This window comes from Schistocerca nitens, chromosome 3 (genome assembly GCF_023898315.1).
Source record: "Schistocerca nitens isolate TAMUIC-IGC-003100 chromosome 3, iqSchNite1.1, whole genome shotgun sequence".
Classification (NCBI taxonomy): Eukaryota; Metazoa; Arthropoda; class Insecta; order Orthoptera; family Acrididae; genus Schistocerca; species Schistocerca nitens.
Genome location: NC_064616.1, coordinates 342,526,732 through 342,553,971, shown reverse-complemented (window position 1 = coordinate 342,553,971; position 27,240 = coordinate 342,526,732). Strand labels below are relative to the sequence as shown.

The following is a 27,240-nucleotide window of genomic DNA, read 5'->3' as shown; positions in this document are numbered from 1 at the left end:
GAAATTTTCATTGTGGTAGCTCTAATTTTAAATACGCAACATAAATGAACAATACAAAATCTTATGTTATACATACGTTCGAGATATCCGGTGATGGTGCCTACAGATGCGAGACCACACAAATGTGATGTGCTCTTGTAGCACCACATCAACATTTGTATGGTCCCGCATCTTGTAAGCTCAGACAGATGAATTTATGCAACATATTATTTAGGATTTTGGGTTGTTAGTATACTGTAAAGACAAACTGAATATACTGTAAAATATTGTATCTTTAACCACTGTAAGTTTGTGAGGACACTTGCACAGAAATGTAGAGCCCTATGTACTAACTCGGACTGGGCACCTCAGAAACCACAGAGTGAAAAAGCAGGTGACAAAGCAGGCAGGGAAATCAAACAAAAATGGAATGCCTCATTACAAGCTACAAATACCAACAAAATCTAAAATCTTGTAACATAAAGCTATGGACCAGAAGGTGCTACAAGAACGTAAAGCTTCACCAGTATTTGGTAAATTTGATTGCCAACAAGCCATGCCAAGCAAATAATTTTTATCCAGTTTATTTGTGTGAAACACATATCAGAGTACAGAAATTTTCATGGTGCTAGTTCTAATTTAAAATACGCAACACAAATCAACAATAAGAAATCTTCTGTTATACATACGTTCAGGACAACTGGTGATTGTGCCCACAGATGCGAGACCACACAAACGTGATGTGCTCCTGTAGCACCACATCGACATTTGTATGGTCCCGCACCTCGCGAGCTAAGGCAGATTAATACATCCAACATATTATCGAGGGCTTTGGGTTGCAAGTATACTGTAAAAAAGAACTGAATACACTTTAAAATATCGTACATGTATTATGCTGTAACCTGTTTTATAAATTCACTGAATTGTAGAATACACTGTGTAATTGTCATTGTATTATCAAAATTTCAATGCCTATATGTAAGGATATAACATGTAGCAATTGAAATACATCAAATGGTGGAACAAATAAATAAATAAATCAATCAATAAAAACAATTAACTCAACTGAGACATAACTTACTGCTGAACACCAAGGACCTCACAGTCATATTCCTTCCACTGTTTTTTTTTTTTTTTTTTTAAAAAAAGATGTCATCTTTTGAGGCAGTTGTGTCACTCTGCTGATATTAAATTTCAAATTATTGAGTTCTTTACTATTCTGTTACTTTTACAAAATCTGGTCTGTAAAGCAGTCCTTTGATTCTATTTTGTGTGACAAAATAATGAAAACACAGTGCTGCTGCTAGGAATACAGTCGTTTCTAGAGATTCATTCTAGCAGTTTTCTATTATTAGAATGTTTTCACACACTACAAATGATTCCAAGCAATGTATTTCACACTCTCAGTGCACTTGGCCTGAAGAACATTATGCAAACTGTGGTTATCAAGTAGTAAGGACATTGAGGATACAATATTAACAGCATACATGTTTAGTATCTGGTTTTCTCAATCACTGCATGCAACAGAAGAGCTGAATTAACATTTTTGCACTTCAGTTTCCACTCAATTTTATGAGTTTCATAAACTTTTTGTCCAAGAAATAGGTCCAATATCCAAATTCCTTGTTTATAAACACACTCCAAATGAACAAGTTGAGGACGACTGGTTACTTGAATAAAGTAATGTGGCCTAAAGCCATCCTCACACAGGCCTCGTTTCTCATGAAGCACAACAAATGTGGTTTCATCATGGTTGGTGCAGACTTGGAAATGAGCTGGCACATAACATGGAACTGTCTCCTCCTCGCAATTTGCGACCACTGCACATTCCAGTGACAGTTCTCAGCTGTATCTGGTGCACAATCCACACAGTTCATTTACGAAAATGGATATACATAAAATTGCTATGTTAGCCCTATTAAAATCCAAAGTTGACCCCTTGTTTATATGACAGCCATATTGTTATGTCTATGGTTTACACAAATAAGAACTTCAGTGTGCATGAACATAAGGCAAAAAGAAATGTTCTATATCCAGCCAGTAAGGACATCAGCTCAAAGAAAAACACTCAACATATAGCACAAGGAAGAATGTTCATCATTTCAGGACATAGATAATGTGCTTTATCCATTCCATTTATGGTGGTACCCCTGCGTAATGTGAGAGGTACTCCTACGTATCTTGTTAGTGGCTACAGCAGTTATGAGAATGGAGGGGTTACAGAATGGGATATTTGTTTATGAATCAAGTCTGAGATGGTTTTGATTGTCTGTGAAGGCACCATTAAGGCAGTCAACATATTATGAGACAAAATGCTCAGCATCAAAGATGTGATGTCAGTAATGAAAATTTATGCCTTAACATACAAAATTTCATTGCAACAGCTGAGCAGGCAGTGTGTTTGTTTGTGCAGGACTTGGTTTCAACTCCTGGTATTGTTAAAGATTTTTTTTAATGATTGGAAGACTGAAACAAGTTACACTCAGCCTTGTGAAACCATGAAGATGAGCTACTTGGATGAGAAGTAGCAGCTCCAAGGTGTATAAAACTGACAGTGGCTGTGATAGCGGTATGCAGACATGTCCCGCTATACCACATCCAAATGATGCTGTAGGCACAGGATGACTTGGCTGTGGTCATCACCATGCGGTCTCCAGGCCTGTTCATGGAGTTCCTTTTTAATATTTGGTTAACATCAAACTCATTGTGTGAGCTATCAGAAAAATCATACTGTAAACGGTTATAGTCATGACACATAATCACAGAAATGTTGTTCAAGAGTGCATCATACCTTATCAGATTGTATGATACGTTAGAAAGGTAACATCTATTGACACCATTTTGAAGTGCACATTTTATACAGGTGTAAGTTGCCAGGGTGGTAAAGTAGAAACTAATTTTGCAATTTTATAATGAATAATGTCTTCAGCAAATTGCCCCCCCCCCCTTTCCCTGTAAATACTTGGCATAGGTCATTCATCTGGAAGGAGACGCTGATGGTCACTCTAGATCAGAAGGCAGAAAGATACTGTTATCTTAGCTGTTATATTAGAGTGTCATTTTCTCAAACTGTTCTACCTTCAAAGAAGAAGAATGACGTGTCCAAGGTGTTGAGGAGATCCATGAGCACATTTTTCACTGTGCTGGCACTGGGATAAATATGAGAAGTAAAGCAGCAAAGAAGCTGAACTAGGATATTACACTGATTTGATGAGGTGAAGAAAATGCGATGAGGTGTGGAAGCAAATCTGTGTGTGGTTCGGAGGATATTAGAATTTATCATAAATACAGCAGGCAGTTCTGGTAAAGAATGACACTCTTTTGTGGCTGGTTCAAATTCTCTTTGTGAAGTCAAGAGTAATTTTCCAGAATTTTACATTTATTTGTGGTTAAGTTCCAAAAATATTTTGTGTCTGCAGATTTTAATGATCTCGTTAACACAATAAAATAGGGACAACTGCTGGCCACTAGGATGCTGCTGGTGCTGGTTATTTCAACATTTGCAACATTTCATTTTACATGTAATCACCAGAAGAGCCAAGAAGGGGTTGTTGATTAAAGGACAACTGAAATTGGATGTCAGGTGAATGTACCCGAGTGTAAGACGACCCTGAATACAAGATGACCCCCTTTTCTTTAAGAGGTTCATTGACAAAATTTGATTTTCACCATATTCTGACTAATCAAAATTACAAACTGTTTACTTGATACAATGTAACTGCTTTACAAAAGTTAATATTATACCTATTCCGAACTTTAGCCATTTATTGATTTTCTAAATTTTGATAATACATGGAGTAATGAAATAAATGAAAAGGAATGTGGGTATGTACATGGTTGCTTGAGGGCAAGTTGGTGGGTTTGAAGTCAGCAGAACATTGACAGTAGTAAGGTTGTGGGCAAGGGGGCTGTTAATGTACAGGTAGGGAGCATCACTGCCATTTTTAATACTTTCAGTTTGATTTAAAAACCTGCAGAATGACCATCATATGCATAGTATCATAGCTTATCGATACTGCTGGAGTTGGTGCCTCGATGAAGAACCTTCAGGCCGTCGACCAGCGTAGAGTGCCAGGATGGTGTTATAAGCGGTGGGCACTTGGGCTCCTTTTTCTTGTTCGAGATTAGTTCCACACTGTTAGCTGGTGCCGAACATTACACCGAGCTGTTGATAGATAGCTCTACATGCAAACACTCAGTGTACATAGATGCACGCCTGTGTTGCGCCTCTGCTGACAGCTAGCCACAGTTTCTACTAGTTGTCAACACTGTAGCAGTTCTTCAGCAACAATTTGAGTAAAATATATATAAAGTGCACTGGTGTCACGTAAGTTTTTGCTTGCTTGTCCAGATTCCTATGGCAACAGATCCCTTTGGCTACCTTCCATCTATTTATCATTAGCAAGAAGAACATAAAATTTGGCTCAACAGAACATAACCGTTGCTGACTCTTATCATAAAAATCTGGCAAACTGTTGACAGGTCACCTAGAAAAATCCTCCTAACCAAGTTATTTCAGTGTGAAAGGCTTAGTTGCAAGATCTGTCCCATGTACCTATCCAGCATATCTTATTCCAGTCCTGCCACAGGCATTTCCTTCCCTATCAGAGGCCATTCCATCTGTGAGAGCAGTCATATCATATATCAATTCAACTCCAACTTTTGCAGAGGATTTCATGTAGGCATACCACCAACCAGCTATCTTACCACATGAAGAGCCACTGCCAAACAGCAGCAAAGTGTTAAAGTTGATCACTCTAAGGCAAAGCAAGCTGCAGGGTACAGGGCATAATGTGCTTGATTTCAACATGATTCACTACCTATGCCATCAGGTATCCTCCCCTGTTCATTTGTTCCAACATCTCTCCCCAGCCCCCAACCTCTTCTTGCTCTAATCCAAAATTCCTACTTCATTATGTAATACATGTGACTTATCCTGTCAGCACTAAGATAAGCTCATGGACATCACATTTATATACCCTTGCCTAGCTGCTTCTCCATCTCCTAGAAAACCACCTCCTTTCTCCTCTCACTCATTCTTCTGACTGCACTGCAGGACAAAATGGCTCTGGGTTTATCACTGTTTGTTTGTAGCTCTGTTAATGTTTATGTTATCTTTACACTTTCCTTCTATGAGTAAGTGAGGTAAAAAAAAATACAATAAGGTCAGCCATTGCACTGTTTACTTCTCCAGACAGAACAAAGGGAAATCAGACACACATTCCTATATTAACTGTATGACTAACTCACAGCAAGTATAATCATTCTGTAATCTTCATTCATGTATAAAGTTGCCTGATGATGATGATGATCCAGTGAAACCTGCAATTAATAAACAGCTGTAACTGAAATTAAGAAACCACAGTGGAAAATCATGTTCCTTCGGGTGGTTTCTCTTTTTCTTCCGCTGAAGGAAGAAACTCTGAAATCTTTATAGGAGCACATTTACTTCTTATTATCTATTCTCATTTGCTTTATTGTGTATTTGCCCACTCACTTGGTGATGCTATACCTCTTATAATGACATATTTACTATGTTACAAAATTTAATAACACACAGCAAATTAATGAATTGCAGTTGACAAAGCTTGTAATACAAACCTTAGGCACTCTTAAATCCTTGTGGTCAGGGGTGATTACAATGGATAATTTTTTCATGTGTTCATGGAGGACTCTGTAAACATGAGAAGAGAGATTTAAATAATATGGCAATTGTTACAAACTAAAACATACATCAATAATGATATTTTTGTTGAAATATGCCAAATAGAAAACTCAACAATATCTAACAATATCAGAGAAGGAAAGTTGCTACTCACCATACAGTTGAGATGCTGAGTCGCGATAGGCACAAGAAAAAGATTCACACAATTATAGCTTTTGGCCATTAAGACCTTTGTCAGCAACAGATACAAATGGTTCAAATGGCTCTGAGCACTATGCGACTTAACTTCTGAGGCCATCAGTCGCCTAGAACTTAGAACTAATCAAACCTAACTAACCTAAGGACATCACACACATCCATGCCCGAGGCAGGATTCGAACCTGCGACCGTAGCGGTCGCTCGGCTCCAGACTAGTAGCGCCTAGAACCGCACGGCCACTCTGGCCGGGCAGCAATAGATACACATACGCGCGCGCGCGCACACACACACACACACACACACACACACACACACACACACACACACACACAAATGCAACCTGTACACATGTCTGTAGTCTCAGATAAAGTGGGGTTTCAGTTATCTGAGACTGGAGACGTGTGTGCAAGTTGCGTTTGCGTTTGTGTGTGTGTGTGTGTGTGTGTGTGTGTGTGTGTGTGTGTGTGTATTGCTGACAAATGCCTTAATGGCCGAAATCTATAATTGTGTGAGTATTTTTGTTGTGCCTATCGCGACTCAGCATCTCCGCTATATGGAGAGTAGCAATTTTCCTTCTCTAATATTGTTACATTCCATCCTGGATTTTCCCTTGCTCAACAATATCCAAAGTATTCAGAAATAACATACACGTTAAGTGATAACGGCTGACACTGTTGTGAACTACCAGACTACTGTATTGCAACAATAAAACCACGAAACAGTAATACTACTGTGGTATTACAACTGCCATTAAATAAATTCTCAAGACATAATAGTATAAGGATAGAAATAAGTAACATTAATACATGACAATCAACAGTATTAAAAAATCTACATACTGATCTCTTGAAATGTCGCCATCACCATTTGGGTATATTGCTTGGAGGTACACGCGACTTATCACTGCCCTCTCAATGGCGGTATGAGCTTGACTTATTTGAGCACTACTAGCAGCTGGAAAAAAATAAATATGAAAGCTTCTTTTAGAATGCTGAAAAATGCTTGCTAAACGAGATCTCCAAATAAATGTATGGGTGGAGTAAGTTAAGCATGAGAGAGATGAAACATGATATTTAACACACAACAAATGCAACAAAATTTGCTGAGCACATTACATTGCACAGTAAATATAAGGTATATACATTCTAGAGTAGCATCATCACACAGTTTTAATACTAGTAAAAAAAGTGACATATGACTGTAAACACCATTTGTGACAGAAGAGAAGCATTTACTTAACAGTGACTAAATTAATCAATTGAAATGGCACTAACAATAAAACAGCAATTGAAAGAAAGAGAGAGAGAGAGAGAGAGAGAGAGAGAGAGAGAGAGAGATATGTACGGTTATCACCTTGATTAATGTTAAAGAGCACTAAATACCTCATCAGACGAACATCCGCAACTGAGGAAGATTTTTATAGAATAAAAATCTGCTTCTTCAGCTGCCAGAAATTTCTTAATTTAGTGCACAACCGGTTTTAAATCATAATGCTTAATCTTCAACTGCCACCAAAGAATTATGGGAACATAAATGTGTGACAGTTGCGCCCGTCCGTCAAGGGGCGGATGCGGTGTCACACCCATGTCAAAAAAAAAAAAAAAAAAACACATGGGAGTGTAGAATCAGCAACCACAGCACCTGCATGAACAGCATGACCTAAGTGTCGTACTCTCCAGGTGGGCAATGTGGTTGTTAGTCCTATGCTCCCACACATTCGTTTGACGTGGGTGTGATGCCCTCGGTCTGACTGATCCAACCACCACAAGTGTAAGTTGCTACCATTATTTGCTGGCACCTGAAGATGGAGATTTAGTTTGGAAACCAGTCATGCAATAAATTAAGAAACTACTGACAACTGAAGCAGATTTTTATTTTTAAAAAGTGTTATTAAAATACTAACTTAATAACACTAAAAAATAACTCGGATGTGTGTAGCTTTCTGATCATATTAAAAAAGAAAAGAAAGAAAGAATAAAAGAAAGAAAGGAAGGATGAACCAACCATCCTGATATCATACTAAGATCATCTCCCAAATAATAATTTAGGGAGTAAGTCAGACATTCAAAAAGTCTTGAAAGTCTTATCACATTTGCCTCAACATCTGCTAAACCAGAGAACAGATTAGATTGTAAACTAACCATTGGCCTCTTGTCTGAGTATAAAATACACTCAGTTAAAATGTGTCATACTGAAATCAATATGTCACAAGCCCCACACACTGGAGGGTACTCCCACCAGAGCAGGAAGCCATCTGTTATTGAATTACGCCCTGTCTGAAGGGAAGTGAGAACAACTTCATCTTACCTCAGTGGTCAGGAGGTGGTAAGCTACAGCTGAGTAGCTGATTCTACCAACGATGACTTGTTCATCACTTCCAACCACTCTTCTTTCCACTGACACAAAATCCTGCACCTCAACAGTGGGGATATGCAGGGTGATATTACACTAATCCACCCAATTTAGGTCTTTGGTTGCCACATCTGATAACTTATTTCCATGAAATCCCTTGTGCCTTGGTACCCTGTAGATTGACATCTCCTTCTCCTGCCTTTGTACGTGGAAATGAGAATTCTGGATGTTCTGGACATAATTTTCTGCTGTGTACATTTGTTAAATAGATTTAAGGGCACTTTGAGAGTAAGAGAACACAAGGAATTTCTCAGTAAGGATACATCCCTTCTGCTCTGATGTCATCAAGATTGAATGTAATTCTGCATTAATATGGTAAATTAGTGTCAAACTATTTTAGGAAACACAATTAAGAAAATCTCTCCTTAGTCCCATCTGAGAATACAGCTACATGGTTGAGATGCTCATCTAAAATTTCATTAATAATCAAATTAAAAAAACTTGTTTCAATGAGTGTACTCTCTCATGTACCTCAGTAAATCTAAAATTATTCTGGGTCTCTTTAGTAACCACAGTGGCAGTTGGAGTTGATATTAGCCCACACCAAGTGCCACTAGATAATGCCTTGCACAGATCCCAATTGGGGTTGCTTGAGGACAATTTGTGAAGATTACTCCACATGAAGGTGAGCAACAGTTTTGTATACAGGCAATTCTAGAAAAGAGAGGAATCTGTGTGCCTCATGGACTATGAGGATTATTGGATGGAAAGTGGTAGCTCACCAGCCTCAGCATAGATGATCCTTGTAAGCACCTTGGGCAAGTCTAGACCCCCCATAGCGCATGGTGCCAATGATTTTGAGGCAGATGGGTCTTGCTGGTCAATAACCTGCGCATCCATAATATGACTAGAATCGAGAAAAAGCTTTATAGAAATGGAGCAGATGCAACCTGTTGTTAGCCAAGACCTGAACTAAGATACTCCAACATGTGCAGTGCCTTGAGGCACCTCACCTTTAGGTCCTCTATGAAGAATGGACCTTGTTGAAGAGGTGTAGCTTGTGTATCTCAATGATACAGATAGCAGAAATCTATTTGCAACTGCTAATACAATTAAACTTCAGCTGCACATTTATTAGTGTCATATGAAAATTTATGCCACACCACAACTCAAACCCAGATTTCCCACTTCATGCGAGCTGTCTTCTTAACCACTTTGGCTATCCGAGCACAGTTCCTGGACCGACCCAAACTCCCATGTCACTGTGTGTCCACATCCTGCACTTGCACAGATGCTGCGAGTCCCACATGGGGAGAGCCTTTACTATTATTGTCGGGCCTGTCTCGGCATGTAATACTATTTTACAGGGTATGATCGACAGCTGTATGAAATACAAAAAATCGCATTTACAACTGCCCTGGAGTAGATGACATTCCATCAGAGTTGTTGAGACCCTACAGAGAGCCAGCCGCAACAAAACTATTCAACCTGGTGTCCAAGGTAAATAAGACAGGGAAAATCCCCTCAGACTTTCAAATAGAATGTCATAATTCAAACTTGAAAGAAAGCAGACATTGACATGTGTGAATACTATCAGACCATCACTTTAATAAGATGTGGTAGCAAAATATGGGCAAAAATATTATTTACAGAAGAACGGAAAAATTGTTAGAAGCTGTCCCCTGAAAACAGCAGTTTGGGTTCCAGAGAAATGTAGAAATACGCGAAGCAATACTGACCCTTCGTCTTCTCTTAGAAAATAAGATGAAGGATGGTAAACCAACATTTATAGATTTAGAGAAAGATTAGACAACACTGACTGCACACTCTCGAACTTTGAATATAGCAGACATAAAATGGGAGTGAAAGGTTATTTACAATTTGTACAGAAATCAGACTGCAGTTATACGAGTTGAAGGACATGAAAGGGAAGCAGTAGCTGATACGGTGAGACAGTACTGTAGCCTATCCTCCATTTCATTAAATCTGTACACCAAGCAAATTGTAAAGGAAACCAATGAGAAATTTGGAAAAGGAATTATAGTTCAGTGACAAAAATAAAAAGCTTTGTGGTTTGGCAGTGACAATGTAATTCTGTCAAGAGATAGTATAGAAGTTGGAAGAATGGTTGAATCAAATGGATAGTGTCTTAAAAAGAGATTATAAGATGAGCATAAATAGATGTAAAACAAAGGTAAAGCAATGTAGTCTAATTAGCTGATGCTAAGACAAGGGTAACAAAATGACTATAGCTATTCATAAAACCACATACATACAACAGAAGGGAAGACTTTCTCTTGCCAGAAATCCTTCCATGACGCTCAACAGAATCCCTGTAAAACACAGCATTGTTCGTAGATAGATTCTTCTAGACGAGAAAAGAACCTTTCTAGAATGTGTAAGATCTGTTACTCAGCAAGTGGCTAAAATTATGCATAATATTCCCATGCTAGCACTGCTGACACTAAATTACCATTGCATATGGTGTGGCCATATGACAGAGCTATCTTCAATGCTATTTTGGGCATTCCTGCCTGTGACTGGGCACACTGCGTTTGACTAGGTAGCTACAAAACAATACTGCAATAATTCAGCAGAGTGTGCTTTTGAGGTCTTTCACACTACACTTGTCCACTGTTTATTGGTGTTACCCGGGATATGTCCAATGGATACTGTGGTGGCTAGAGAGAGACTGCAGACAATTAGATTGTGATCTGCAAAAAACTGTAAGTGACCAAAACTTGTGGACTACAATTAATACAATTCTACATACAATGCATAAAAGTCAAAAGCTTAACTTTCAGTCTATAAGATTAAGTGGATGCTCTGAATATAAAAATAACATCAAAAGATCACAAGTGTTTCCTCCATTATAGATAATTACTGGTACATATAAATTTCCTCATCAGGGGACACCCCGCTTTACAGTAGCACTGTCCATGCAGGCAAGGAGGTTTGAGTGCTCTGGATCCTGAGGGTTATATGCCAGCGATAGCTTAGCTACCAGCAGGGTCACCCATGCCGGATTGGCTGAGGGGAGGAGCAAGACAAAGTGTGTCCCACAACGGCCCACTGGTCCTGTTCACCTATCCCAAGCATGTCCTTACCCTGTCCTTTCCCTACCATCTCAAATCATAATAAAGGGTAGGGGGGCTCCTCTTAGGCATAGGGAAGCCAGCACCCTAGGGGAATAAACCCTTAAAAGAAAATCAGACAAGTTTGGAGGCTCTTAAGTGGCAGCCCACCACCAGACTAGGGAGCTGTGGGCCAATCACTGGCACTCCCAAAAACAAATGATTAAAGAAACAGCAGAAAAGAACAGCCGGACGGACTCAAACATGATGACCTTTGGCATGAAAAGGACAACGAAAATAGGTTTCTGGAATATTAGAACATTGAGATAAGCCAGGAGACTGAAACAGGTTACAAAGGAGATGATGAGTTACAGGTTGGACGTTCTCGGACTTGGTGAGGTGAGATGGCTAGATTTTGGACAAATTCAAACACAAGATGGATACACCTCTTTATACACTGGACCCGCTGGAGAGGATGCAGAACACAGAAATGGAGTTGGACTTTTGTTAACCAAACGAGTGAGAAAGAGCCTTATGGAAGGGAAACCGGTTTCAGAAAGACTACTGACAACATGTTTTAAGACAAACATTTGAAATATCACAGTCATCCAATGCTATGCTCCTACAGAAACCTCAGATACTAAATAGAAGAAAAGAGTGTTATCTCTTCTTAAGAGACACCATTAAAAGTACCAGTAAGAGAGACATCTTGATTATTATGGAAGACCTAAACACAAAAGTTGGAAAGAACAATGAAGACGTAGGGCATGCAAAGGGAGTCCATGGTTTTGGAGAAATGAATGAAAATGAGGATATGTTTACAAATTTCTGTGCCAGTTATGATTTGGTGATTGGATGTACATTATTCCCACACAAGAATTGCCCGTAAGGTTAGATGGGTACCCCCTGCTCACAGAACGGAAAACTAAATTGATCATATGGCACTAAGAAAAAAAATTTAGAAGGTCGCTGATGAACGTGAGAAATAAACGTGGGGCTGATGTTGGCAGTTATCACCACCTTATTGCTGCAAATTTTTGACTAAGAATCATGGCTACAAATAGAAAGTCCAAACAACAGAACAAAAATTATGATGTGGGAAAACTTAGAATAAAAGCAAAACAAGAATCTTTCTGTATTGAGTTAAGGAACCACTACAAGGCACTTCAAGAAGCACAGGAAAATGATGAAAATAGTGTTGATGATACATGGACTCAGATTAAGGACATCTATTGCAATGTGAGCAAACAGGTCCTTGGCTTTAAAAACCATTTGAAGAAAGATTGGATGTCTGAGTGTACATGGAATTTGATCAGCTGTAGGAAGGAGATTAAAGCAAAATTAAATATGAGTAAAAAAAGACATCAGAAAACTTGAATGTAAGCTGAGTATGCAGCTACTGACTCTCAAATAAAGATGAGTGTGAGGAATGATAAGAGAAAGTGGATGGATGAGCAAGCTCTGAGAGCAGAGACAGCCGCAGCAGGGGGTGATGGAAAAGAACTGTACCGCATCACTAGAATGTTGTCCAAAAAAGGTTTCAACAAGAACAGACCTGTGAAAAGCAAGGAGGGTCGACTGTTGACGACAGAAGAAGACTAACTTAGAAGATGGAGAGAACATTTATCTGAAGTTTTAAACAGAGAGCAACCTGAAGAGAGGGAGAGGCAATGGAATTTTCCAGATGCCAGTGACAGAATCAATGCAAACACACCAACTAAGACTGACATTAAAACAGCTCTCAAGCAGATAAAGAACGGGAAGGCTCCAGGAATGGATAATATTGCACCCGAGGTGCTACAAGCAGACACTAACACCACCGTAAATCTACTGCATTCATTGTTTGAGAAGATATGGTCAGAAGAGAAAAGACCAAAGGATTGGAAAGGATGGCTGATTATTAAGTTGCAAAAGAAAGGGGATACTACCAACTGTAATAACTGACAAGGCATCACCCTCCTATCTGTACCAAGTAAAGTACTCTGTACATTGATGCTAAATCGTATCAAGGACTTAGTCAAGGCACAACTGAGAAAAGAGCAAGCCGGGTTTAGAGGGCGTAAAAGCTGTGTCGATCTCATCAACACATTGCGTATAATACTTTAGCACAGTGCAAAATGGCAGAACACACACTCCCATACATTTATTGATTTTGAAAAGGCATTTGACTGACACTCTTAATAGGAGAGTTATGTGGCATACCTTGGAAGAATGTGGAATACCATCAAAGGTAATAATTATTATTAAAGCCATGTATGATGGATATGAATGTAGGGTGCTATACAATGGAAAATTTACTGAATCTATCCAAACAAACGCTGGGGTGAGGCAGGGACGTATTCTGTCACCTACCTTGTTCTTGTTGGTACCGGACACAGTAATGAAAAGACATGATGATGGTAGCAGAAGAGGTATTCAGTGAGGAACGCAAGACAGGCTTGGAGACCTGGACTTTGCTGACGATATCTGTCTGCTCTCGCAAAGATTGCGAGACATGTAAGGAAAGTTGGAACGACTGAAAGAGGAAACAGAAATTGCAGGACTTAAAATAAATGTTCACAAAACTAAGGGAATGAGGATGCGATCTGAAAAACAAGCGAAGCTAACAGTGTATGGAAAGGAATTGGAACAAGTAGACTCCTTTGTATATCTAGGAAGTACTATCTGTAAAGATGGAGGGGCCAAGGAGGATGTAAGGAGTCTGATACAGAAGGCAAATGGAACCCTTGTACAACTGTACCCTGTCTGGCATAATAAGAACATCTCGAGACAAACCAAGCTGCGCTTGTTTAGTAGCAACGTAAAGTCAGTCCTCCTGTAAAGTTGGGAAACATGGAAGGTAACAAACAGGGAAAATTATAAATGTGAAGTGGCCAGATGTTATATCAAATGACGAATTGTGGGGGATGACAAACCAGCGACCAATCAGTCAACAAATAAAGGAAAGAAAATGGAGGTGAATTGGTCACACAATACGCAGACAACAATTAGCTGTTGAAAAGGCAGCACTGGACTGGAACCCACAAGGCACACGTAGACACGGCCGCCCAAAAAAGACATGGAAAAGAACAGTGGAAGAAGCAGCTCTGAACGCTGGTAAAACATGCAGTGAAGTGAAAGGTTTGGCCTGTCAACAGAATCAGATGGATGGTCTTTACTGCTGCCCTGTGATCCAACAGGAACAACAGGAAATAAGTCTAGTCACATATAAATTTAATTAAGTAAAACCTTAAAATATATAAGAAATATTCAAGAAAGAAAGAATGCTATGGCCACCCACACAGGTACACATGGACTCGAGGACTGCTGATGCACGCACATACCAATGTGAGGAATGTAAAACAGTGTAGGAACAATAGGTTTAGAAGTAGGTAAAGTTGTAGTTAATCGGCAAACCTCAAGTTATTCCAACGCTAGCAGTAGCACATCAATTAATATAAGCTGGATGTTATTCACTTGAAACACAAGTTAATTTTTTAAAAACCACACAAAATAAAAGGAATTCTTATCAAAATTCTGTGTCACTTCCATAATACTATTAACAATGGTTTCGTTAACAAAAGTTATTTTTTATTTATTAACTTGATTGGCCACATTGGACCACTTGAGTGGTTCCATGTTTACTTTCTCTTTGAAGATCGAACTACTTGCTTCTGGAGCTCAGCCCAGTACTTTTTCATTCGTTCCGAAAAAAATTTTCTTAACTTCTCTGAAATCTCTACCAGTCTTCTGTGTGTCATTTCTGCTGAAAATTTATGATACATAAGAAGAGTGTTAATTTTGTTTTTGTTCTCTGCATCAGTAATCCTAAGTCAAACTCCTTCAAGATCTTGCTGAATTTCTTTGACCCACTGTCCTCCTGTCTTCTTTCCGAGACTTCTCCTCACTAGTTGTTTTAAAATTCTGTTGTCAGGTAGCCGTAAGACATGAAAGAAATATGAGATTCTTTTCTTCTTCATTGTGCTGGTGACAGCAATAGACAGTTTCATTAGGGAGGATTCTCCAGACTCCATCACCCTGGTATTTTTTTATTGATGCATGTTCTGCTAATTCTTCGTTCAGTCTTGAGGAGTTGACTGGTTCTTCTTTCATTTTTAATTTTGAACAGGGTTTCACTTGCATAAGTTGCTTCTGGGAGAGTTACAGTTTTGTAATGTTGGATCTTAGTGTCTATTGACAGGCATTTCTTATTATATGTTGACCAGGTTAGAAAATGTGGTTTTTTTCATTTTGCTGGTTCCATTTATCCATGTTGCTTTCTCACCCAAGTTGTGCAAAATAATTTCTCCAAGATATTTGAATTGTAGAACTATGTTAACTACTTGTGCATTTATGGAGATTTTATCTATGCAAAGAGGTGTCATAGACATGATTTCCATTTTCTCGGAGTATATTTGTAATCCTATTTTTGAAGCAATTTTCTGGGGACTTGGGATCTGAGCACGAACTTCTTTCATGACAAGGGCTAAGAGAGCTAAATCGTCAGCAAACCCAAGGCAGTTTGCTCTTATTGCTGGTTTTCCTCCAATTTTGAATTTACATGGATTTTCTTTTTGCCAGATTGTCATGATGTAATCGAGGGCCACATTGAAAAGCAAAGGGGACAATCTATCACCCTGTCTGAGTCCTGGTTTTATTGTGAAAGCTTCTGTATGGTCGAAATCCTCCTTGATATACTCCAAGTTGTGGTTCCAGAACGTTTCTGATCCTATTGTAAATTATGTGGGAGAACATTTTGTATGTGCAGTCGAGAAGGGTTATTCCTCTAATTATCTGGGTTGGTTCTATCTCCTTTTTTAAATAATGGATGGATTACTCCCGAGTTCCAGTGCTCTGGAATTTTCTCTGTGATCCACATTTCAATTACATGTTGGTGGAGATTTATGACCACATGTTTTCTAGCAGTCTTCCAGATTTCTGCAAATACATGGTCTTCACCACATGCCTTGTAATTTTTTAGTACCTGAACTGCAACCTCTACCTCATTGATAGTTGGAGGATCTATTAGGTCTAGGGTGGTTAAGATAGGTGCTTCAGTGTCTACTTGAAATGTTTCCAGTGGGTCATCACAATTTAAAATTTTGTTGAAGGTCTTTGCAAGGATCTCTGCATTTTCTTGATTACTATGTGCCAACTATCCTGACATCTCTCAGCATCAATGTTGGGGACTCATACTTTTTAAGATATCTCCCAAAGGTTTTGTAATAATCTCTTGACTGTTTCTTCTGGAAGTTCTCTTCTATCTTTTCTAGGGTATTTTTTAAGATGTTTGCATTTTGTCTGCCTGATGATTTTATGGGTTGACTTTCTTTGCTTAATTATTTCTAGATGTGATTCTCCAGACTTTGGGGTTTGATGCATTATCCAAGGTTGGTGTCTTCTTTCTAATGCCTGATCACATTCTTCATTCCACCACTCATATTTCTTCCTGGGATTTATTGGAGCCAACTCTTCGGCTTTGGATTTTAATTTGGTGATTAATTCTTCTAGCGTACAGATCCTTCACCTGATTTCCTAGTGTATTCCTCAATTTTTGTTAAGATGGTTGGGTCGAATTTTCTTCTAGATTTTTTCTGAGATCTTTTCTTTACCATTGGTGTTAATTTTATTTTGATCTTCACAACATAGTGGTCTGACCCTGAGTCTCCACTCCTCAAAACTTTGATGTTGTAGAGTTCACAATGGTGAAATTTATCCATGCATATATGGTCCAGTTGCCACTCGCCTTTTCAGATATCAGGGTGTTTCCAGGTTTTTAATTTGTGAAGTTTCCTTTCAAAACATGTTGATTTTGAGACCAAGATATGGTTACTACAAGTTTCAATTAACCTTTGATCATTTTTGTTGGTTCATTTATGTGCTGGTCTTTTTCCAATGATATCTCTGTATCTTCTTTCTTGCTCCAGTTGAGCATTGAAGTTGCCAAGGAGAATTTTTATGTTTGATGGAGGAATGTACATTACGACTTGATCCAAGAGATCCCAAAATTTCTGCGTTTTTTCTTTGTCCTTCAGAGTATTATTTTTCTGATTGGTGGGAGCATGTGCATTGATAATCGTGTATGTCTTATTTGCAGATTTCAAAGTTAGAGTTGCAAGTCTGGGGGACAGAGATTTGAGTCTATGATAGAGTCGATAATTTTGAGATCTATAAGAAATCCATTGCCAAATTGTGCACAGTTTTTCATGACTCTTTTTCCAGGGATTCTTTTATAAAGTCGGTATCCCTGCGAGTCCATTGATCACTGTTTCTGATTTCTTGAAGAGTCATGATTACAATTTTGTTTCTTCATGATATTAGTGACGATTTTTAATTTTCCTAATTGGCACAAGGAGTTAACATGGTGTCTCAAGAAGAATGAGATTTGTTTAGGTTTAGTTCTTTGATGTTTTTCGGTTTATACCGACTGTTGAGTTGCTAGAGGCTCCAATCCATCAGTATCTTCTGAATGACAGCCCACCGAATCCCAATGATGTCTTTCCTGCAACGTATGGTTGCAGTCGGTGGAATTATTCTTCAAAAGACTGTTCATGGTTGACTGTCTAAGGTGTCATCTTGGTGTGAGGATAAATCCTCGAATTACAATTCTGAATGTTATTCAGATAGCTGGTAATGAAGGATGAAAGATGACAACACGAAATTGTGAAGACGGAAAAAATAGAAGGGGTCCGACACTTTGAGAATTGAAGAAATCGGCCAAAGACAGACAAGGGCCATTAAAGGGCATGAAAATGAAAGACACCCTATGCCTCCATACATAATACCGTCGGGGTCAGAAAAGAACAAGAGTTGACCAAGAGAGGTCAGATAGGACAGACGAAAGTGAGGAGCCTGGCACAAGTAAGTGGAAGCAATGCCAGACCCAGCTTGTGGACCTGTGGTGGCCACACACGTCACGCAGGATGCATGCCCCTGAGAATGTATTATTACTATATATAAAACATTATGTCACCACAATTACTGAATATGTATGACTTGTTTACAGTTTACAGATATCACGTCAGAAATGAGGTTCTCAATAACTTGACACCAGGGACAGGTGGTTGTAGAAGCCCATAGCATGTTACTCGCATTTAAGTCCGCACAAAGGAGGAACACACAGGAAGATTTGTAATAAGATTCCCGAGAGCTTCTGGAACTATACCATTGTTAGAGGATAGGTATAGGGAGCATAGTTTCATACTATAAGATAACATGCACTATCACAGTAACTGTTTGCAAGTTGTATGAGAGGCAAGAGTAATATTCACATCACTAATTAATACGACCAACACCCCCTTTAGCCCTCTCCACAATGGGGTCATCCTTCCTCTTAGTACAACGGCAACAGACACTCTAAAATGAGTCTCCCGAGACACATGCAAAGGACGGGAGTCTTTTTATTGGGGAGGTCTTTCTAAATCTGCCTTTTTTTCCTTATTTCTGCGATTGCAGATGTATGTCGGTCATGGGTTCAGAGGAGAGACTTGTTAGTTTCCTCTGACAGACTTCGTACTCCATTACCTCCATGGATGGGTCCTCTTCATATTCATCAGTTTTCACTCGTGATTTTTGTCTTTCAGTGGCAATGTTGGTGGTGAAGGGCATTTTAGTAGGCTGCCTGTTTTATCTTGTGACACTCTTTGTTGTAATGGAGTTGTCTTTTTGGTTCCCTTAGTACTTCGTGCGATTGTTCCATTTCTTACCACAGTAGATGTAACGGCTACTTTGCAATTACACTTGCAGGAGCATGTATTTGTGCTTACGCTGTTGATCTGCATCATAAATTTGACTTGGCAACTGGCTTCTTAACCACCGAGAAAAGCATGTTGTGGACATGCATGGCTGTATTGACTTGTACAATGTTTTTTTTTTCCATCAAAATTGCGAACTCACTTTGTTATTTTTATCTCTCCACTTTATTTGAGTCAGGAGAAAATATTAGTCACTTTTCCAGATGACACAAGAATTACAGGTGACTTAAGCAAAGATTCATCTACAAGGGATATAATAAAAGTTTTGTTAAAGTTATTAGTTGGTTTTGCACGAATGGACCATCCTTAAACTTTGAAAAAACATAGCTAATTCAGTTTTGTTCTGTCAAATAATACCTCACCAACTATAACTGTTGGGTACCAACAACAAATAATAAACACAAATAATGATCCAAGTTCTTATGTGTGCATACTGACGAAACTCAAAATTAGATGAAACTGTGGATTTGCTAATTGATGAAATCTGTTGTTAACAATCCATTGCAGTTTGACCGTAATAAGAGATATTCATAAATACAACAGAAGGAGGGAAAAATCTAGCTTTTGCATGGAAATGAATTAAATATACAATTATAAAACTATTAGACAATATGTCCATGGAAATAAAATTCCTAACAGATGACAGACGTGTTTTCAAATGTAGATCAAGGTTGTTTCTTCTTGACAACTACACTATGTGATCAAAAGTATCCAGACACCTGACTGAAAATTACTTGACTTCAGTATGGTGTTGGTCCACCCTTAACCTTGATGACAGCTTCCACTCTCACGGGCATATGTTCAGTACGGTGTTGGAAGGTTTCTTAGGGAATGACAGCCCATTGTTCACAGAGTGCTGCCCTGAGGAGAGATGTCGATGTCAGTCGGTGAGGTCTGGCATGAAAGTCGGTGTTCCAAAACATCCCAAAGGTGTTCTATAGGATTCAGGTCAGGACTCTGTGCAGGCCAGTCCATTACACGGATGTTACTGTCTTGTAACCACTCCGCCACAGGCCATGTATTATCAACAGGTGTTTGATTGTCTTGAAAGATGGAATCACCATCCCTGAATTGCTCTTCAACAATGGGAAATAAGAAGGGGCTTAAAACATCCACGTAGGCCTGTGCTGTGATAGTGCATGCAAAACAACAAGGGGTGCAAGCCCCGTCCATGAAAAACACGACCACACCATAACACCACTGCCTCCGAATTTTACTGTTGGCACTACACATGCTGGCAGATGATGTTCACCGGGCATTCACCATACTCACCCCTGCCATCGGATCACCACATTGTGTACCATGATTCGTCACTCCGCACAACATTTTTCCACAGTTCAATCATCCAATGTTTACGCACCTTACACCAAGCAAGGAATTGTTTGGCATTTGCCGGCATGATGTGTGGCTTACGAGCAGCCGCTCAACCAATTAATCCAAGTTTTCTCACCTCCCGCCTAACTGTCATAGTACCTGCAGTGGATCCTGATGCAGTTTGGAATTACTGTGTGATGGTCTGGATAGATGTCGGCCTATTACACATTATGACCATCTTCAACTGTCGGCAGTCTCTGTCAGTTGACAGACGAGGTCAGCCTGTACACTTTTGTGCTGTACGTGTCCCTTCATGTTTCCACTTCACTATCACATCAGAAACAGTGGACCTAGACATGTTTAAGAGTGTGGAAATCTCGCGTACAGACATATTACACAAGTGACACCCAATCACCTGACCACGTTCGAAGTCCGTGTTCCGCGGAGCACCCCATTCTGCTCTCTCACGATGTCTAATGATTACTGAGGTTGCTGATGTGGAGTATCTGGCAGTAGGTGGCTGCACAATGCACCTAATATGAAAAACATATGTTTTTGGGGTGTCCGGGTACTTTTGATCACATAGTGTATTAGGCTTTAATGTCCTGGCTACAATGAGGTCATTAGAGGCAGAGCACAAGCTCAGATTGGGGAAGGATAGGTAAGGAAATTGCCTGTCTCCTTTTCAAAGGAACCATCCTGACATATCCTTTAAGAAAAACCAAGGGAAACCTATATCTGAATGGCTGAAGAGGGATTTGAACAGTCATTTATACAGGGTGTCGGATCCCCCCCCCCCCAACAACTCTCCAAAAAAACACAGACAATGCTTAGTGTGTTGTGCAGGAAGGCAAACTGATCACCTTTTGAGAAGGAACCCACATCCAAAAATGCACCGCTTGGGTGCTGGAAAGCGTCACAGTCTGACAATGAATTGTTTTCACAGTTTGTTTCAATTTATTTTGGCACCTGAATAAGGAAGGTATGCAACCCTTTAATCACCTGTGTACTGCAGACGGACAACCTGAGCGTAGTAACACTCCTGCACATACGCTACACTCTCCCACGCAGCCTTTGTGTGCAACCTACCGCGGACCTTGTGTGGTCTATTACTGCAGTAACATTGTTGCCAGCAATGTGGCCTGTACCAGTACACAGCTGCAGAAATGAGCAACATGGTGCCTGCATACAGCAAAGTGGACTGAAATGGGAGAGCTGCTGCAAGATTGTATGTGGAACATTTTACAAACAGACATACCCCACATCATTCCACATTCACAGTCATTGATAGACGCGTCAGTGAAACCAGAAAGCTGCACGTAGCTATTTTCTGCCAGAATTGTGTACATTGTACAGTAAAGAAGTAGCACTTTGTGCTTGGTACTTACAAATACTATCCCCACTCTAATGTTTGTCCTCTAGTAGGTACTGAAACATGATGGGTCATCCACGCTTGGCTCTATCACTAAGGTTGGAGAGTATGTGCTGACAATGTTAGAAGAGGACCCAGCCACCAGCACTTGGCAGGTGGCACAGGCACACACATGGGTGAAAGTGCTGTGTGGCATATTGTCCATGAACACCAGCTCCATCCATACCATCTGCAGGAAGTTCAGGCATTCCAGGAAGAGGCCACTCGTGACAGTTACAGTTTGTGCAGTGGTATTTATGGCAGTGCATACTCCAGCCACAATTCATAGATGAATCGACGTTTACTAGAGAAGGCATATTAAACTTGCGCAACATGCATGTTTGGGTGGACGAAAATCTGTGTGTGCAGGCGATTCAAAATCACCAACAAAGAGTCAGTATTAACATTTGGGCCAGGACAATTGTTGACCATATCACTGGGCAATATCTACTGCCAAACAGACTAAGACGACTGATCTATGTCACATTTATCACACACATTTTGCCTACCCCACTCGTTATAGTGCCACTAAATGTTTGCACTGACATGTTGCTGCAACATGATGGGAGCTCCAGCACACTTTGGTACTGATGTGCTGAATCACCTCAATGTTGCATATCCCAACTGATGGATTGGTAGGGGTGGACCAGTTCCATGACCAACACGGTCATCTGATTTGGTATCTCTCTATTATTTTCTGTGGGGTAGTATGGAGAATATGGTGTATGGTACACCTGTAGCTTCAGCAAATGACCTACTGCTCAAGCCCATGGAGCAACTGAAATACTTCAAAGACAACCACACATACTGGCTCATGTGCCTAAGGCTCTGCATCACCTTATGTAGGCTCTGCATTGACTTAGGATGTATGCAGTTCGAAGCCCATTTGTTATGTAGACAGAGCAACATGCTACTCACATTTGGTATATTGATGTAATGTGGAACACACACACCCATCTCAGACTTCGATGCTCTTCAGTGCCAAAACCGTGTATTTCTGGATATGGGTTCCTTCTTGAAAACTGGTTAGTGTGACTTCCCGCACAACATACTAAGCATTGTCAGCTGTTTTTTGGATGTTGTGTGTGGCTATAAATTGTTTCTAAAAATCTTTTGTTTAAATAACACATTAAAAGTACAAGAATTTACTGTGAATACGATATGGAATGTGGTACTAACTCACTGACTGAACTGAAGATAGCACAGAGATTACCAATGTCCAATCACTGTTCTGATACTATCAGTGAAACAATGCCTTCAAATTTGTCACCATACCAACACCCAGTATGTAGGTCCCTATAACTTATGGTAAGGACACAGAATAACATACACATTGAGGAAACCCTCCAAAATCACTGTTCCGGACAGCAGATATCAGACAATGGAAGGGAGGCAGCAGAGTGTAGAGAGCTAGTCGCAAATGTGCAGGTAGCATCTCACAACAGGTGTCAGATGAGACGAGTCCTTCACTGTATGATGACATGACAGAATGTTGAAAGCAGCCTGTGCTGGAAAATAAATAACTGAAAGGAGCAACATTTTGGGCTTTACCTGATTGTACTGCTGTACACTGTTTTGACTGTAGTAGCTGGTTGGTCACAAATTACAGAGGACATGCTCTAAGCCATGATGAGTGAATATTTGTAAGTAGACTTTGTGCTAAGAACTGGCCCTCTATAAAAAATTTTACTAAAAAGAGTCACAGTGAAATTCTATTGCACAATTTTGCATACAGCTGCAGCTGCTAACAAGCATTCCACACAGTAACATGTGTTCCAATTAATGATATGTACTATATCCATATTTGAGAGGACTTCTGATACAGAGTTAATGTTAAAAAAACATCGACCAGTTACATAAGTTTCAATAAGCTGCCTGAATATCACTATGCAACTAGTTGCTGCTTTATTCAGCTCATGCTGATTGACAGAACGACTATAATGTTCAGTTTGTTAATTATGCTCAATGTGTTATTCATTAGTAGTGATAGAGTTTGAGGTCAGGGCATTTAACTAATTTGTTTTCTGAGGCTTGTAGATTGACTAACAACTTGTTTTTACATTGGTCTGACAGAGACAGCGTGAAATCTTTTCGATCATCAGTGAAAGAATTCCAACATACTACACTGAAGAAAACATGATTAATATTTAATGGAATACCAACATAATACCAATAGTAATACACTGGTACATCAAGAGCTTGATCTGCTTACTTTGATTTGCTTACAGTGCCGCCATGAATTAATAGTATTCTTTCTTACAGAGCTGTACACCCACAAAATGCATTCTTCTCTACATTAATGAACATGTAACGAAGAAGATCTATATCTGAGATGTAAGGGCCAAATTGTAATGTTACAGAATACTTCTGCTATGTTTCTGAGTATAAAACACTTTCAGAAAATACTTTGTGGCAACAGCCTAACCAGCAGTAGTGTCTACTGGCTTGTTGATGCTGCAAGTTTCAGTGCCACATCTGTTTTTGCTGATGTCGATTTGTAAAAAGGCCAGGACTGTTTTTGGGCATCACTTTACTCTGTGCTGGCGTTTGAGGGGAAGTGGTGGTGGGGACATCCACTACCTGCTGTCTGCTACCTGGGTAGTTTCTAGTCCCAGCGCCATCATGTGTCGCCTGATGGAACTGCTGAAACCCCCCCCCCCCCCCATCTCGCAACCCCACTCACCTCAATGGTGCCTTGGAGAGGTTTCCTGTCTGTATGTCTTTGTCTGTGTTATGAGTGACCTATCTCCCCACCCCTTCTTTCCACTTTTCTCCAATCAATTTATTTGTTTTTACTCCCCAAAAAAGGAACATATAGTCTCACAAGCTAGGAGAATTAATTTCTACTTTAAATTTTCTATCCATTTTCTTTCTGTCTCTGTCATGGTGCCACCCGATGACACTATGGATACTGAATAGCTGGGGCAACATTATTTTTGACTACTGCAGCACCACTACCCAGAGGGCACTGGTCATCACTGCCTTCTGGGGGGACCACACCAGAATATGGTATATAAGCCAGCCCAGGGTCATTCTGAGTCAGTGGTGATGTGATCAGTGGAGTGTGTGGTGAGTGTGCTACCAGTTTGGCTTTGGTGCTACTATTGTGCACTCGTTTTGTTATAGGTGGAACTTGGTACCTTGTGGACTGGACTTACCTTTGGAATACAGTCTTGTGTTAGCTTGCACTGTTAATAGGGGGCATTCTGTGTGTGTGTGTGGGGGGGGGGGGGGGGAGTTTGTAAGGTCAATGTATGGCAACAACACATGAGGTGGACATATAATTTAATTCCTTACACAAGATTGTGAAAGATTCATAATATTTATAAATGTGTAAGGCTGAAGCAACACATTTCTGTCACAGTAGTTGACAGGAGATGACTGTGTACATTTATAAATTGAGAAAGACAGACTTTTTCAAATAAGTGCACTTCTTTTTCTGACAAAGGAATTAAAGTCACCATAATAGCCCGTATAAAATGTTAATGTAGTAACTGTGTATAAGGATACGCGCTCATAAATGAAACAGATTAGCTGGTTAGCTATCCTGAGTGTGCTCATTAGACTCTTGGAGGACATCCTGAAATATCTATAAAACAACGATAATGACATATGAGGGTAGTTCTGAAAGTAAGTTCTGTTTTGATTTTTCTCCATGGCACTGCTATGATAGCAGTTCCCCTCATGTGCAGTAGTATCTCTGGTTCAAGCAGAATGAAATGACGCCATTTTGAGCTTGCTCTGTGTCGTGAGTCATTCATAGTGATTGTTTATAATGGCATTGTTGGCTGAAAATCTCGCCGCGTGTGAACTGAGATCTGTGATTTGTTTTCTGAATGCTAAGAATGTTAAACCAAATGACATTCATAGACAAATCTGCGAGGATTACGGAGAAAATGCAATGAGTGCTTCAATGGTGAGAAGGTAAGTGCAAGGAAGGGCGTGATCAAGTGCTTGATGAAGAATGAAGGGGACATCCATTTGTAGTTTCTGATGAACTGGTTAGTGCAGTCAAAGAAACGATTAAGAAAACCCGTAGGTTTACGACTAATGCAATTGCTCGTCAACTTCCACAAATTTCATGAACAGCAATTTATAAGATTGTTACTGAAAAACTGGGTTTACATAAACTTTGTGCACACTGGGTGCCTAAACTTCTTAGGGCAACAGGCAACATTCTATGATGAAGGAATACATAAACATAAACCACACTATGAGAAATGCCTGTAAAATTATACAGGCTATGCTGAAAAGTAGTGTAAGCATTACAGATTTTTGTGAAATAAAGTCCTTTATCCTATCTGTATTCAGTTCCTGTTTTACTGCCAATGGAACTTACTTTCTGAACTACCCTTGTGAATAACCCAAAAAATATAACCACCACCTTCGAGATTAGTAAGTTACATGTTCTTCTACCTCCAGTTACGGTTGTTACCTTACATGATCCTACACCTATTGCTATACCATGAAAATAAAAATGTGGTCCCAGTTAAATGGCTATAGCATATATTTGTCACTAACCACCGTTCCATTTGTTTCCAAACTGCTTCAGGATAGAAAAATAATTTTAATAACATAGCCATAAGTAGAGTCAAGCTCCACATTTCTTGACAAAGCAAGCAAAACATAATGAACTGTGTTACAAGGTAGGTGCAAAATTTAAATTATGGAAATGCTCACACCAGAGAACAGCCTCATATACACTAGCTGAGTACCTTGCATTGCCCATGTATGTGTTTATTCCATTCTTTTATTAGTCCATCTCCTGCTTCTGCCCTCTCTGTCTATCTCCTGCTTCTGCCCTCAATCTATCCACCTCCTCGACCCCGCACTATCCGTCCATCTCTTCCTGTCCTCCTCTCAGTTCATCTGCTCCCCCCCCCCCCCCCCTTTTGTCTGACTGTCCATGTTCTCCACGCACTTCCTCTCCACATTATCAACCCCACACCTATAACAGGCTGGTGGTCCTTATCCACATAGCATTTCTTTTGAGATTGTAATAAATTGTTCCACAGACTTAGGATAAGCATTTTACCCATGGCATGGCCCACTTACACACGTCAGTTATATTTCACATGTATTTCAAATATTTCACATGCATTTGTACAGATGCTTCACCCGTACCTCTGGCGAATGTTGCCTTGCAGCTTCATTTTCATACAGCTCAAAGATTACGACATCGTATCTCCTGAACTGTGTGTCATACAATGATATAATTTTGCAAGCATATGTATCTACAGCCTGCAAAATGTGTTGTGAAAAGAGTGAGTAGTCCAGACATAGTAAATTAGTATGCCATGAATGATGCAGCAGTTTTTCATGCTTCTTAATGTTTATGACATCATATTATCTCCTGAAATATGTGTCGTACAATGATGTATTTTTGTAGGTACATTCAGCAGTGTATATGTGGATACTCTCTGCAAACCGTCTTGTGACATACATCATGCACAATACCACAGTTTTTCACGCATCTCAGTATTTGATGTGCTGTCTCCTGAACTGTGTGTCGTA

General features: G+C 39.7%; 1 protein-coding gene across 2 annotated transcripts in view; it reads right to left on the bottom strand.

Moving 5' to 3' along the window:
• The window catches only part of LOC126248294 (GTPase-activating protein and VPS9 domain-containing protein 1), a 369,886-nt gene that overhangs the window by 29,061 nt on the left and 313,585 nt on the right, over nt 1-27,240 (bottom strand). For both annotated transcript variants that reach the window (XM_049949157.1, XM_049949158.1), the window contains exons 26-27: nt 6,682-6,796; nt 5,581-5,653 (exon numbers count right to left, since the gene is read on the bottom strand). In XM_049949157.1, coding sequence (XP_049805114.1) covers nt 5,581-5,653; nt 6,682-6,796 — 188 coding nt within the window. The remainder of the gene's footprint in view (nt 1-5,580; nt 5,654-6,681; nt 6,797-27,240) is intronic.